The sequence below is a fragment of the Narcine bancroftii genome, chromosome 3 (genome assembly GCF_036971445.1).
Source record: "Narcine bancroftii isolate sNarBan1 chromosome 3, sNarBan1.hap1, whole genome shotgun sequence".
Classification (NCBI taxonomy): domain Eukaryota; kingdom Metazoa; phylum Chordata; class Chondrichthyes; order Torpediniformes; family Narcinidae; genus Narcine; species Narcine bancroftii.
The window spans coordinates 243,732,203-243,745,197 of NC_091471.1; the positions used below are offsets into that span (position 1 = coordinate 243,732,203).

A 12,995-nucleotide genomic window follows, 5' to 3' on the forward strand; every position below is an offset into this window, starting at 1 on the left:
AGTAACAGGTGAAAAGAATTGCAAAGGAGATTATCCACAGATTGCTAGGGTAGTTAAGAAGGCTTATGGTTTGCTGGGCTTTACTAGTTGGGAGATTGAGTTCAGGAGTCATGTTGCAGCTATAAAAAATCTCTGGTGAGACCGCACTTGGAATATTGGTCACCTCATTACAGGAAGGATGTAGAAGCTAACAGAAAGGGTGCAGAGGAGATTTACCAAGATGTTGCATAGATTGGAAAATCTGTCTTATTAGGCAAGGTGAGCAGAGATGGGGGTTTTCTCTAAGAATGAGAGGTGATCTTCAAGTTTACGAGAGACATAGACAAGATAAACAGCCAGCACCTGTTTCCCATGGCAGGAGTAGCAAACACCAGAGGATATTGGTACAAAATGAAAGGGAAAAAGTTTAAGGGAGACATCAGAGGTACCTTTCTCCCCATCACCCTACAGAGTTTGGGTGCCTGGAATGCATTGCCTTGGGGGGGGGGCTAAAACATTAGGGGCATTTAAGAATTAATGAAAGAAAAATAGAGGGTTACGAGATAGGGAGAATTTATTAATTTTTTTGGTGATGTAGTGGGCAAACTGCCACCGTCAGTTCACAGACTTACCTGACACATTGCAGGCCAGCAATGCTGGGTGCCAAAGTACAGCAAGTGGATCAGATGAAGCCCCTGCCTCAAGGCACAGGGCGCTAACGGCTCATCGCTTTAACCTGCTGATCCTGTGGACCAACAGCTGTTCACTAATAAGCTCATTAACAGGCACAACATCTTGGGCTGAAGGGCTAGTACTGTGCTATGTTCTAAAGGATCTTCATGTAATGCCAATATCAGAACCATAGCAATGGAGAGAGCCAACATTGTAGGTTGATTATACACAAGAGAAATAGTCAGTTCAAGGTTCTTTTAATTGCGATATAATAATACATAAATTTCAATATGCATAATAAACTTCAACCTTTGCCTGCTTTAATGAAGAGCCACCATGAGCATTGCCCATCGAACACCCAACATGATCAGGAAACCTTCGGAAGCCCATCCTGTTTCCGATACCTGGTCCCCATGAACCAATCTCCTGCATGGGTCCTTCAACCTCGGGTCTCATCAGCCCACAGCCTATGTGGGCCCTTGAGTTGCTGAGCTCCCCCCTCCCCTCCACTGCCATGGTCACCTGCCTGTAGACTTGTCTCCCATTATTCTCCTCTTCAACAGTGAGCGAGTGTTCTCCCCATTTCTGGTACCCCGTGCTGGTCCGCTGCTCCTCTGGAGACTGCAGCCTCTCATGGTAGGCTGCCCAGCACAGGTGCTGCCATCTTGGGCACAGACAGTTCTGATTCAGATGAGGAATGCAACATTCCACAATGCAGTATTGAGTCTGAAAGCCTGTCGTTTGGCGAGATGGGTGCTCTTCATACAAACGTTGGTCGCCAACGTAACAACGAAGGGGGATATACTTAGATTGGTCAGAGTGAGATGTAGGGTGACAGGCAACAGGAGGTTCAAGCTTGACCTTGCAGACTGAATACAGATGTTCTGCAAACCCAATATTTCTTTGTCAATAGTCGTGAGATGACACTGAACATTTAGACATATAGCATAGCGATGGGACATTTTGGCCCATGAGTTCATGCTGCCTAATTTACACCCAATTAACCTACAACTCCCAGTACATTTTGAAGGGTGGGAGGAAACCCACCCAGACATGGGGAGAACATACAAGCTCCTTACAGTGTAGGATTTGAACCCCAGACCCGAAAGCTAGCGCTGTAACAGCATTGCGCTAACCATGCCGCCCTTTTTAATGGATTGAGCTGCCAGAGGAAGTCATGGAAGCAGGTACAATTCCAACTTAAACAGGCACAAGGTGGGGGGGGGGTGGTGGTTTAATGGGCCAAATGCAGGAAAACAGAACCAAGTCAAACAGGCATGGATGAGTTGGGCCATAGATCATGTGGTTTGATAGGACTCTAAGATAGGGGGTGGAAGTGAATCACTGTTTCACCAGAAAAGATTGGATCCCCCAGTTCAGGCAATGCACGTGCACATTGACCAATTAGGATTCCTTCAGGATCAAATTCTATAATTCCTTGTCAATTGAAATTAAAGGAACGGGAAGTATTGCAAACAAGATATTTTGGGGAGATGTTTTTTCTGGAGCCAGCAACTGGGATAAAGGAGTCGGAGGAAATTTGGCACGTCCTCTATCAAACTTGTACAGGTGCACTGTGGGTAATATACATCATGACCAGTTACATCACAATCTGGTTAGGGAATTCTTAGGCCTAAGAATACAAAAGGCTCCAGAAGGTAAATCCCAGGAATAGAAGACATTTCGGAGAGACCCTGCCTTCAACCTGGCAGTCAAAATCATAAAGGACCTCAGCACCCTGGTCACAACCTCTTCTCACAGCTCCCTTCGGCCAGAGGGTGCAGAAATCTGAAGATCAGCTCCTCTCACTTGAAGAACAATTTCTTTCCAACTGGTATCGGAATGGCTACATTAAACCATGGACTGCAACAACTCCACAAGAGGATTGTTCACACTATAGCTCAGTAACTTTATTCACAGTAGACACCATGATTGATACCTTGAAGGGGCTCAAGCCCAAAGCATTGATTATGTATCTTTATTATATAAAGTCCCCTGCTTGACCTGCTGAATTTCTCCAGCATTGTGTTTTTATTCACAGTGGGATAACTGAATATTTATCTATTGTGGTTGTTTTACAATGGCAAAATCCCTGTACAGCTACAGTCCAGTGGTTCTCAATCTTTGTATTTCCACTCACTTTCCACTTTAAGCAATCCCTCTACCGTCAGCGCTCTGTGATTAGTAAGGGATTGCTTAAGGGGGGGATAAAAATTGTCATTGGCCCATTTCCTTTGGAGTTCTGAAACTGTGCACAAGTTCATTAGGGTCGATTAAAACAGTGGTTTTCAAACTTTTTCAGACCACATCCCACAATTAGCAATCCCTTACTAATCAGAGCACCTGTGGCATAGGGAACACTTAAAGTGGTATGAGTGGAAAGAAAAAGGTTGGTGCAAACACCTTATCCAACATGCATGACAAATGTTATTTCTATGCAGGGAATGTCGACAATGCATCACCTGGTATAATTGGAGATGTTTTGTGATAGAGTCACACAATACTGGCCCATGGAGTACATGTGTGTATTAATATTTCTCGTTTCCCCCCAATTCTTAATCTCCTTAAACCTCAAAGATCTATGGGTGAGGCAGCCACTATTGTTTCCTTGGGCAGTGATTCACAACTCATGGGGAGAAGTTTATCTGCATTAAATTGACTCCATGGAAGGATTTAAACAACCCAGGCAAACAGAAGCTGCAACCTCGAAATAGAAGTCATCTGCAAGATTGAAGCTGGATTATTAGGGCCATGAGACACCAACTCTATTGGCTGAACCATTGTCCCACCCACAGTCAATAGTTGAAATACATTGAAGTCAATCACTCCCCCAATGTACAGCTGTATACTCTCAACAAAACTCCTTAATTAGTTCCAATTACCAGCCTATGCCTCTCTCCTATTACTTTCAATATCGAAGCAAAACTAAAAGATATGGCACCTGTGCAGAAAATAATTAGTCTAACCTTGAGATTTTGCACATTCCCAAACATTATACTTTTGCTGAACTGAACCATTTTGTCTCAAGAACAGCCATTTTATGTCACAGATCTTTATGTACCAAGGAGAAATAGAACTTTTGTCTTAAAACTCCACCCCTGACCCTTCATTGGTACACCAGTTAGTTAATGTTGAGTGCAGCATAATTGGTTAAACATATATTTTGTGTAATAAATGATGGTATCTTATACTGCAAATGACTCAGTAGCCTAACATAACTTGCAAATATTGCAAGTAAAACCATTATAATGAAAGCAAGTGCAGCAGTTTTAAACAGTGCATTCTCCATTGGGCATGCTGGATATTATCACATCGAAGGAAGTCTCCCTGCGAGCTTCCTGTGTACTTTTCAAACAGGTTTGGACAGTATTCTTTATCCAAAGGGTCCATACCTTGTTAAGCTAAATAAAAAAATATTGGTCATCATATTTCAGGACCACCTACTCACCTTTTGTCAATTTTTACCCCATTTAAACACACAATGGTCTTTCCGGCCTATTGACATCCACTATGTTCTACGTCTGGCTAGAGGCCACCATTGAAGGAGAGATTTGTTCTTCAGTTTGTAGAAAGTTTGAGAATGTGCCAACCATCCTCAAAAGGTATGGGTTAATGTCAACAGCATGCTGCTTTTAAAAATCCATTTAACTTCCCTATAAACCATGGTGCCTGGGGTAATGGCAGAACATGATATACCCTTTGCTGGCAGCCCCATCCTTTCAGTCATGCCCGAAAAAAATTGACAGACCTATTATCTGAACATATTTTCCGCTGGGTCACCATGACAATTGATTAACTTTGCCATCCCTTCCAAGTATTGACCTGATCTGCTTTTGTACAAGGAATTGCCACCAAAAGGACTGAATACCTAGCAGGTACATTTAAATCATCACTGCTATGGCCAATATCTGAGCTGGGCTACTTCCCCTTCAGAATAGAGCAGCCCACCTCTGAAGAATAGCTAAAACAATGCTGGAGAAACTCAACAGGTCAAATAGAGTACTTTATATAGCAAAGATAAAGACCAACATTTCAGGCTTGAGCCCTTCATCAAGGAGAGAACTTTCATGAAGGAATGAACACTGATGGGCTCAAAACATGAACTGGGTCCGTAGATAATGGTCCATAGATAATGGCTCGCCTACAGGTACCAGGAAGGCGGCTTAATCTTTGGTGAAAGATCACTTGTTACTTTAATTGCTTTCTATTCTATGGTTCTCTAACACATTTGCCTTAACCAAGCTGGTTTAATCTTTCAAACTAATTTGTACTACTACTGATAAGAAAACAACAACCTCTAAAGATCCACAAGCACTTGGTGGCCAGGCAGAGATTTTTAGTGAATAAATTTCTCTTTCTCTCTCCCCCATCCCCCCCCCCTCCCCCATAAAAGGCATGGGAGGCAAGAGTGGCGTTAAAATGGTGAGTGGAAAACCAAATCTGCATTGAAAAGTTAGAACAGAGTTGGCAATTGAGCTAAATGCTTAATACAAAGTTCTTCACTGACAGACCACGGGGAAGAAATTGAATTGCTATCAGTTATCGTACAACAACCATCCAAAGCACCTTCCCCCAAAAGGGAAGAATATTAATAGAGGACAAATGCCAAGGCGAATTTAACATCGAGTTTTATTATTTAGTTTAAATTGTTCAACAAAGTTTGCTTGCGTTTCTTATACAGGAACAAGATGATCGAAGTAGTAGATATCAGGGAGAGAGCAGTCACTGTCAGAGCCACGGCCAAGATAACATCCGACTCCAAACCTACAGGCAGACCCCAGAGCCAGTTACCCAGGCGGACCCCCAGAGCCAGTTACCCAGGCGGACCCCCAGAGCCAGTTACCCAGGCGGACCCCCAGAGCCAGTTACCCAGGCGGACCCCCAGAGCCAGTTACCCAGGCGGACCCCCAGAGCCAGTTACCCAGGCGGACCCCCAGAGCCAGTTACCCAGGCGGACCCCCAGAGCCAGTTACCCAGGCGGACCCCCAGAGCCAGTTACCCAGGCGGACCCCCAGAGCCAGTTACCCAGGCGGACCCCCAGAGCCAGTTACCCAGGCGGACCCCCAGAGCCAGTTACCCAGGCGGACCCCCAGAGCCAGTTACCCAGGCGGACCCCCAGAGCCAGTTACCCAGGCGGACCCCCAGAGCCAGTTACCCAGGCGGACCCCCAGAGCCAGTTACCCAGGCGGACCCCCAGAGCCAGTTACCCAGGCGGACCCCCAGAGCCAGTTACCCAGGCGGACCCCCAGAGCCAGTTACCCAGGCGGACCCCCAGAGCCAGTTACCCAGGCGGACCCCCAGAGCCAGTTACCCAGGCGGACCCCCAGAGCCAGTTACCCAGGCGGACCCCCAGAGCCAGTTACCCAGGCGGACCCCCAGAGCCAGTTACCCAGGCGGACCCCCAGAGCCAGTTACCCAGGCGGACCCCCAGAGCCAGTTACCCAGGCGGACCCCCAGAGCCAGTTACCCAGGCGGACCCCCAGAGCCAGTTACCCAGGCGGACCCCCAGAGCCAGTTACCCAGGCGGACCCCCAGAGCCAGTTACCCAGGCGGACCCCCAGAGCCAGTTACACCAAGAGGCCTAAAAATTCGAGCGCCAGATAAACTCACCCCTTCCATATTTCGTGGCGCGCTGCTCATCGTTATTCAGCGACTCGGCTGCCAGACGGGGCATCTCCACGTCCAGAATGACCAGAGGTCCAAGGGAGACCTCACTTTCCCATCTCATACCAGCAGCATCGTTCCCTGCAATGCCAAGAGTTCTTTTTTTAGAGAGGGGGGGGTGAGAGAAGAGAAAAATCCCCATAACCTTTTGCAGACTGGCTTGAAAAGGTCTTACCAGCAAGAGGCATCACCCCCCTCCGCCCTCGGGAAGGAGGGAGCTGGTCAGTCGCGGCCCCGCAGTTCCCGGCACTGCAACAGGCGCAGATATCAGCGCTCTGTGCCTCCAGGGGCGTCCAGCTGCAACGAAGAGAGATGCCGCGCGTCAAGCCGGGGCAAGGCGTCGCAGAGGAACGGCGGAGGAGAAGCGACTTACACGTTCTGCGGCTTTTGGAAGGTGCACGCCTTGTTCATGGAATCGCTCTGATTAACTGCGGCCACTTTCAAGCGGCAGGTGATGAAGATCTGAGGGACATTCAAAGAGGATGAGTTTGTAAAAAATGCATCGCTCTAAGGCGGAGAACAGGACCCCCCCCCCCCCAGCCTCCTACCAAGGCGCGGTCATCGCCGAAGAATCGAAAGGCATCCAGGTCAAAGCGGAGTTTGTCCAACTCACGCTCAGCTTCGGGCAACACGAAGGCAGAGAAGGAATCTTCAGCCGTGCTGTCCACAAGGCAACTGAGCATATAATCGGGTGGGGGGGGGGGGGGGGAGAAGGAAGATACAAGTGAGTCCTGAACACATTGAGACCTTGTTGGGTGGAAAAATGCAAAAGGCCATTTACCCATGGAAATCAATGATGGTGTATCTCGGCGTGGAGTCTTTGCTGGGGCTCAAGGAGGCGACACATTGGTCAATGTAGAGCTTCAGGGGCATGTGGTTAATCAACGAAACCGAAGCCTCGATGTGTATGAGGTCGCCCAGGTAGTACACGTTGGAACTGCGCTCCGCAAACCAGCCATCTGTCGGGCAAAGCCAACCAGAGTTAAAGGCGACGCAACAAGGCAGCCGGCGACCTCGCCCTCCGACACACCACCTACCGTTCATGAGACGGAGCGAGAAGGACAAGCGCCCCTCGCCGGCCTTGGTGGAGCTGAATGGGATCCAGGTGGGCTTGACCGGGTGACTGCTCACGTTGCCTTTCCTACAGAGGGGGACATCGTGAGAGGCGAACAGGCCAGAAACACTCGAGCATTCTTCTCGCTAGTTTACCTGAAATAGCGGCATTGGATGGGGATCACGGCTCCATTCGTGCGCACGATTGCTCCATAAGCCTTGGGGGTGTGGGTCAGGTGGGTACTGTAGACAAGGAAGTCTTCGAACATCTAAGATTTTAAAAAGTCCTTCAAATTATTCAACTGTTGGGCGCGGGAAACAGCGAGTCGAGGAAATTCGAATCGTTACACGAAGTTGGACCCACTCGTTGTCCACTGGTGGAGAGAGCAATGGGACAACCCCACATAATACATAGATAAGGTCAGAGAATTCCAGGAGACTTTAATCAATTCCAAGCCCGCTTTGATCCAATAAACATCATCCTCGGGGCTCAAACAGATTGGGGGGGAAAAAAACTCAGTCGGTTTTGCAGTTACCATGGGGGGGGAGAAATAAGATACATTATCGACCTTTCGTAGCCGAGCACCTCAAGGAATAAGCAAAACAATCACGTTTCGGTCTCCAACCCGAATTTACCAATCGCATACTGTTAACGGACTTAATCATACATAGTCCAGAGAACGGTGTTGACAACCCCTACGAGCCGAGCTATCCAATTGTCCTACAACTCCCTTTCTTGTGGGAGGAAACCGGAGCCCACGGAGAGAACGTGACGGACCGCGCCGGATTCGAACCCCTTGGCTGGCGCGGTAACAGCGTTGCGCCAAACGTGCCATTGAACATTGCGGCCCTTCTCGTCCCCCTGAGCTGCACCCGGTCCTCCCCCCCCCCCCACCTCAGCTAAATTCTTCTTTAATGTTAATTGAGCCGCATTCACCACTTCAGATGGCAGGTCCAGTGTTTAAAAGTTTCTCCTCATAATCCCCTTTCACTCATGACCTATATGGCACCCACCTTCAATGGGGAAAAAAGGCCTGCCTACATTTACTATCTATCCCCTTAATTTTTAATTACCTCCCCTCGTTCTACTAACCGGTCATCCCTTTCCCGAAATCCGGACATCCCAATAAATCTTTTTAACACTTATTGATATGTGGCGAGGTGACCAAAACTGAACGCTCTGCTCCATCGAGTTTAGTTTTCAAATGCCAGACAGATCATTTCACCTTGAACGTCCCCACATTGAAGTTAACGAGGGTTTCCGTAATATTTGACGTGTTTTAGGTCAAGAACCATCACCTGTAAATCATTGCCACACTCTTGGAGACCGTAGTTAAAGACAGCAGTCGAGTTGCGACGGGAGACGTCTGTGGCCGGGCAATTCGCGGACCCCAGCGTTAAATCAGCTGCTTTAATAAGATGCCGAGTGCCGAACAAATCCAAGTTGGCCGTCACCAACAGGCTGCCCTGCCCGCACGCCACCACCACGGTGCGCAAGGGCGAGCCACTGTACGCCTCCGCCGCCCGGAGCCGCGGGCCAGGAGCCGGCTCGGCCGTGGACTTCACTTTCTTCCAGGGAAACTTTTGCCCTCGGAACTGTCGCCAAACATCGGTGCAGCACACAGCTCCGACCAACAGCGGCACCAGCCACCAGCTCTCCTTGACGCTCCGCATCTTATTAACGACGGCAAACAGCGCTCTGCTTGTCTTTTATACACGAATCTGGAGCCAATCTAAATCCCCACGTTTTCCACGGAGTGACAGAGCTCATGGGAGAATTTCTCTCTTGCTCAGCCGACCAAATAAATGCATCCGCAACCAGGGTTGCGCTGAGAGATCTTATTAACGGAGTATTTAATGCAGTGGCTCTTCACCTTTGTTACAGGTCCCCGCTGAGGTTAGTGAGGGATGACTTGGGGAGGTATGCGAATGGGCTGCTGGATTCATCAGACAAGCATTCTCCACGTCTCCAGTAGTAGAGGGAGTGTGGAGCTCCTTGATGTGCGAGAAGGGGGTGACCTGTCCTGGATTCGCAGCACCTCCCTTTCTCCCCCCGCCCCCGGAGGAGGATAAGGCTATGCCCCCCCCACCCCCCCCGCCTCTCTCAACAGGTCCTGAAGTTCGCCGCCTTACAACAGCAGCCCGGCAGTTGCATTCCAAAAACAAATGGCGTAGAAAGTGGTTCATTGTCCATCCAGGAATCTTGATGGCAGCGGGGAAGTAGCTCCTTGTGTCCATATAACCATTTACAGTACAGAAACAGGCCAGTTTAGTCCTACTAGTCCGTGTGGAACATCATCTCCCATCTAGTCCCACTGACCCGCATTTGGCCCATAACCCTCCACACCTCCCCTGTCCATATACCTATCCAACTTATCCTTGAATATTAACATTGATCTCGTTCTACCTCCACTGCCAGAAGTTCATTCCATTCCCCCACCACCCTCTAAATAGGTCTATATGGGTCAGTACAATATTGTGGGCTGAAGGGCCTGTACTGTGCTGTAATCTTTTATGTTCTATGAAAGCACTGTAGAGATGACTACACAGGTGTGACTCATTAGGTCCATTATGCCTGTACCAGCCAAAGAAGGGTATGGAACTTATTTTTTAAATTTAGAGATACAACACAGCAACAGGCCCTTCTGGCCCATAAGCCCCTGCCACCTAAATACACCCAAGAGACTAATTAACTGTTGGGTGGTCATCTTCAGGCTCCTTCCCCCCCCCCTCCACAATGATAGCAGAGTGAAGAGGGCAGAGCCTGCGTGGTGGGGGTCTTTGAGGAGAGAGGCTGCTTTGTTAAAGCACAACCTCTTGTTGATGTCCTTGATGGCGTGAAGGCTGGAGCCTGTGATGTGCAGGCTGAGAAAAACAACTCTCTGCATTTGCAACTCCATATGAGTGATGCAACCAGACAGAAGGCTCTCCATGGTAAGGTAACTGCAAAATGTCAGACTGGAAGTCTAAACAGTGGGATCTCCCTTTGTTCTAACCTTAATGCACGGGTGGCATGGTTACAGCACCAACAATCAGGACTGGGGTTCAAATCCCACTGTGTCTTTATGTTCTTCCAATGTCTATGTAGGTTTCCTCTCACTGTTCAAAACATGCTGGGGGTGTAGGTTAATCACGTGTAATTAAGCAGCATAGCCTTGCAGGCCTGTTACTGTGCTGTATGTCACCTAAGACACTCAAAAACTTCTACAGGTGTACCAGGGAGAGCATTCTGGCTGTCAATTCGGCCTTTGACATCAGGGTGTCATGATAATGAATATGTATGAGATATACCGGAAGTCACGTGGTATGAGAGAGGGATAAGAACACAAGCAGGAGAACAAAGGAAACGGGAAAATAAAAGCCACAGAGAAGTTTACCTGATAAACTTGTGTTTAATGTTTTATTAACTTCACATTTTGGGCCACAAATGTGACATTGGCGACGAGGATGGGATTCGAACCCACACATAAGACTATGTGTTGACATGAGAATGGCCAATGAAGCTATAATTAGAGAACGACACCCTATACCAACAGTGGAGGAAATACTTCAAGAACTAACTACCAGCAAGGTATTCTCAAAAATTGATCTGAAATGGGGCTATCATCAATTAGAGCTGGATCCATGTTCCCGAGATGTGACAACATTTGTGACTCACTGTGGATTGTATCGTTACAAGAGACTATCATTTGGAATTAATGCAGCTTAGGAGATCTACCAGTATGAAATCCATCGAGTGATTCAAGGCATTCCTGGAGTTGCCAACATTTCTGACGACATCATAGTCCATGCACCAACGAAGGAAGAGCATGACAAACGGTTGAGGTGTGTATTATCTAGACTACAGGAGGCAGGCCTTACCGTGAATGGAAACAAGTGCCAGTTTGGTGTGTCAGAAATGGACTTCATGGGACACAGACTTACACGGGAAGGACTAAACCCTGCAGAAGCCAAGGTGAAAGCTATTGCAGAGGCACGTGCACCTCAACGCAACAGAGGTGAGGAGTTTCCTGGGATTGGTCAATTTTTGTGCAAAGTTCATTCCTAATTTCGCTACAGTGGCAGAATTACTAAGGAAACTAACCAGGAAAGGTGTACCATTTCATTTTGGATCTGAGCAGAAGAAAGCGTTCACAGCGCTGAAGCAAAGCCTGACAGATGCAAAAACTCTTGGATATTACGATCCGGCGGCATCAACCAAAGTCATAGCAGATGCCAGCCCGGTTGGTTTAGGAGCCGTGTTGGTCCAGATGCATGATGGAGGACCAAGAATCATTGCCTATGCCAGCAGATCGTTATCAGATGTGGAAAGAAGATACTCTCAGACAGAGAAAGAAGCACTCTGACTTGTATGGGCCTGTGAGAGGTTCCATGCATATTTATACGGCATTGAATTTGAACTCATAACATAACAACAATTACAGCACGGAAACAGGCCATTAGGCCCTTCTAGTCCGCACCGAACCAAACACCCCTTTCTAATCCCACCTCCCTGCACAATGCCCATAACCCTCCATCTTCCTCTCATCCATATACCTGTCCAACCTTTTCTTAAATAATATAATTGACTCCGCCGCCACTATTTCTCCCGGAAGATCATTCCACACAGCCACCACTCTCTGAGTAAAGAAGTTCCCCCTCATGTTACCTCTAAACCTCTGCCCCTTAATTCTTAACTCATGTCCTCTTGTTTTAATCTTTCCTCCTCTTAACGGAAATAGTCTATCCACATCCACTCTGTCTATCCCTTTCATAATCTTAAATACTTCTATCAAATCCCCTCTCAACCTTCTACGCTCCAAAGAATAAAGACCCAATCTGTCCAATCTCTCCCCATACTCCAGATGCTTAAACCCAGGCAACATTCTGGTAAACCTTCTCTGCACTCTCTCCACTCTGTTTATATCCTTCCTATAATTAGGCGACCAGAACTGCACACAGAACTCCAAATTAGGCCGCACCAACGTCTTATACAATCTCAACATCACCTCCCAACTCCTATATTCCATGCAATGATTGATAAAGGCCAGCATACTAAAAGCCTTCTTCACCACCCTATTCACGTGAGTTTCTACCTTCAGGGAACGATGTACCGTCACTCCTAAATCTTTCTGCTCTCAACACAGATCATAAGCCATTAGAGGTGATCTATGCACCTAGATCCAAACCATGTGCCAGAATAGAGAGATGGGTACTCAGACTACAACCCTACAAATATAAAGTAATCCACATTGCAAGGAAAGCAAACATTGCTGATCCGCTGTCCAGATCGGTGAAGGATGGTGGTCCACAATCCAAGTCAGAATTGGGAACAGAAGCAGAGAGCTTTGTATGCTTTGTAGCTATTCAGGCGACACCGAAAGCTGTGACTACGAAGGAAGTCAAGAGAGAATTCGAACGTGATCCAGAACTCATGGAAGTAAGAGAATGCATACAGAGTGGACAATGGGACAAGTGTACTCACGAAGCTTACATTCCCATTAGAGACGAACTTTGTTGCATCGGACAGTGTGTATTAAGAGGTTGCAGATTGGTGATACCACAAAGATTGAGACCGAAGATCGTATCCTTAGCGCATGAAGGACACCTAGGTATTGTTGGTACCAAGCAAAACCTCAGAACCAAGG

General features: G+C 47.6%; 1 protein-coding gene across 1 annotated transcript; it reads right to left on the reverse strand.

The window, feature by feature from the left end:
• Positions 1-5,264: 5,264 nt before the first annotated feature.
• LOC138756436 (zona pellucida sperm-binding protein 3-like) lies at positions 5,265-9,311 on the reverse strand. Its single transcript, XM_069922930.1, has 9 exons — positions 8,668-9,311; positions 7,525-7,637; positions 7,353-7,456; positions 7,097-7,274; positions 6,864-6,990; positions 6,689-6,777; positions 6,491-6,612; positions 6,262-6,396; positions 5,265-5,415 (listed from the first exon to the last, which is right to left on the reverse strand). The coding sequence occupies exons 1-9, from the start codon at positions 9,040-9,042 to the stop codon at positions 5,288-5,290; spliced, it is 1,371 nt and encodes a 456-aa protein (XP_069779031.1). The 5' UTR covers positions 9,043-9,311; the 3' UTR covers positions 5,265-5,287.
• Positions 9,312-12,995: the final 3,684 nt, after the last annotated feature.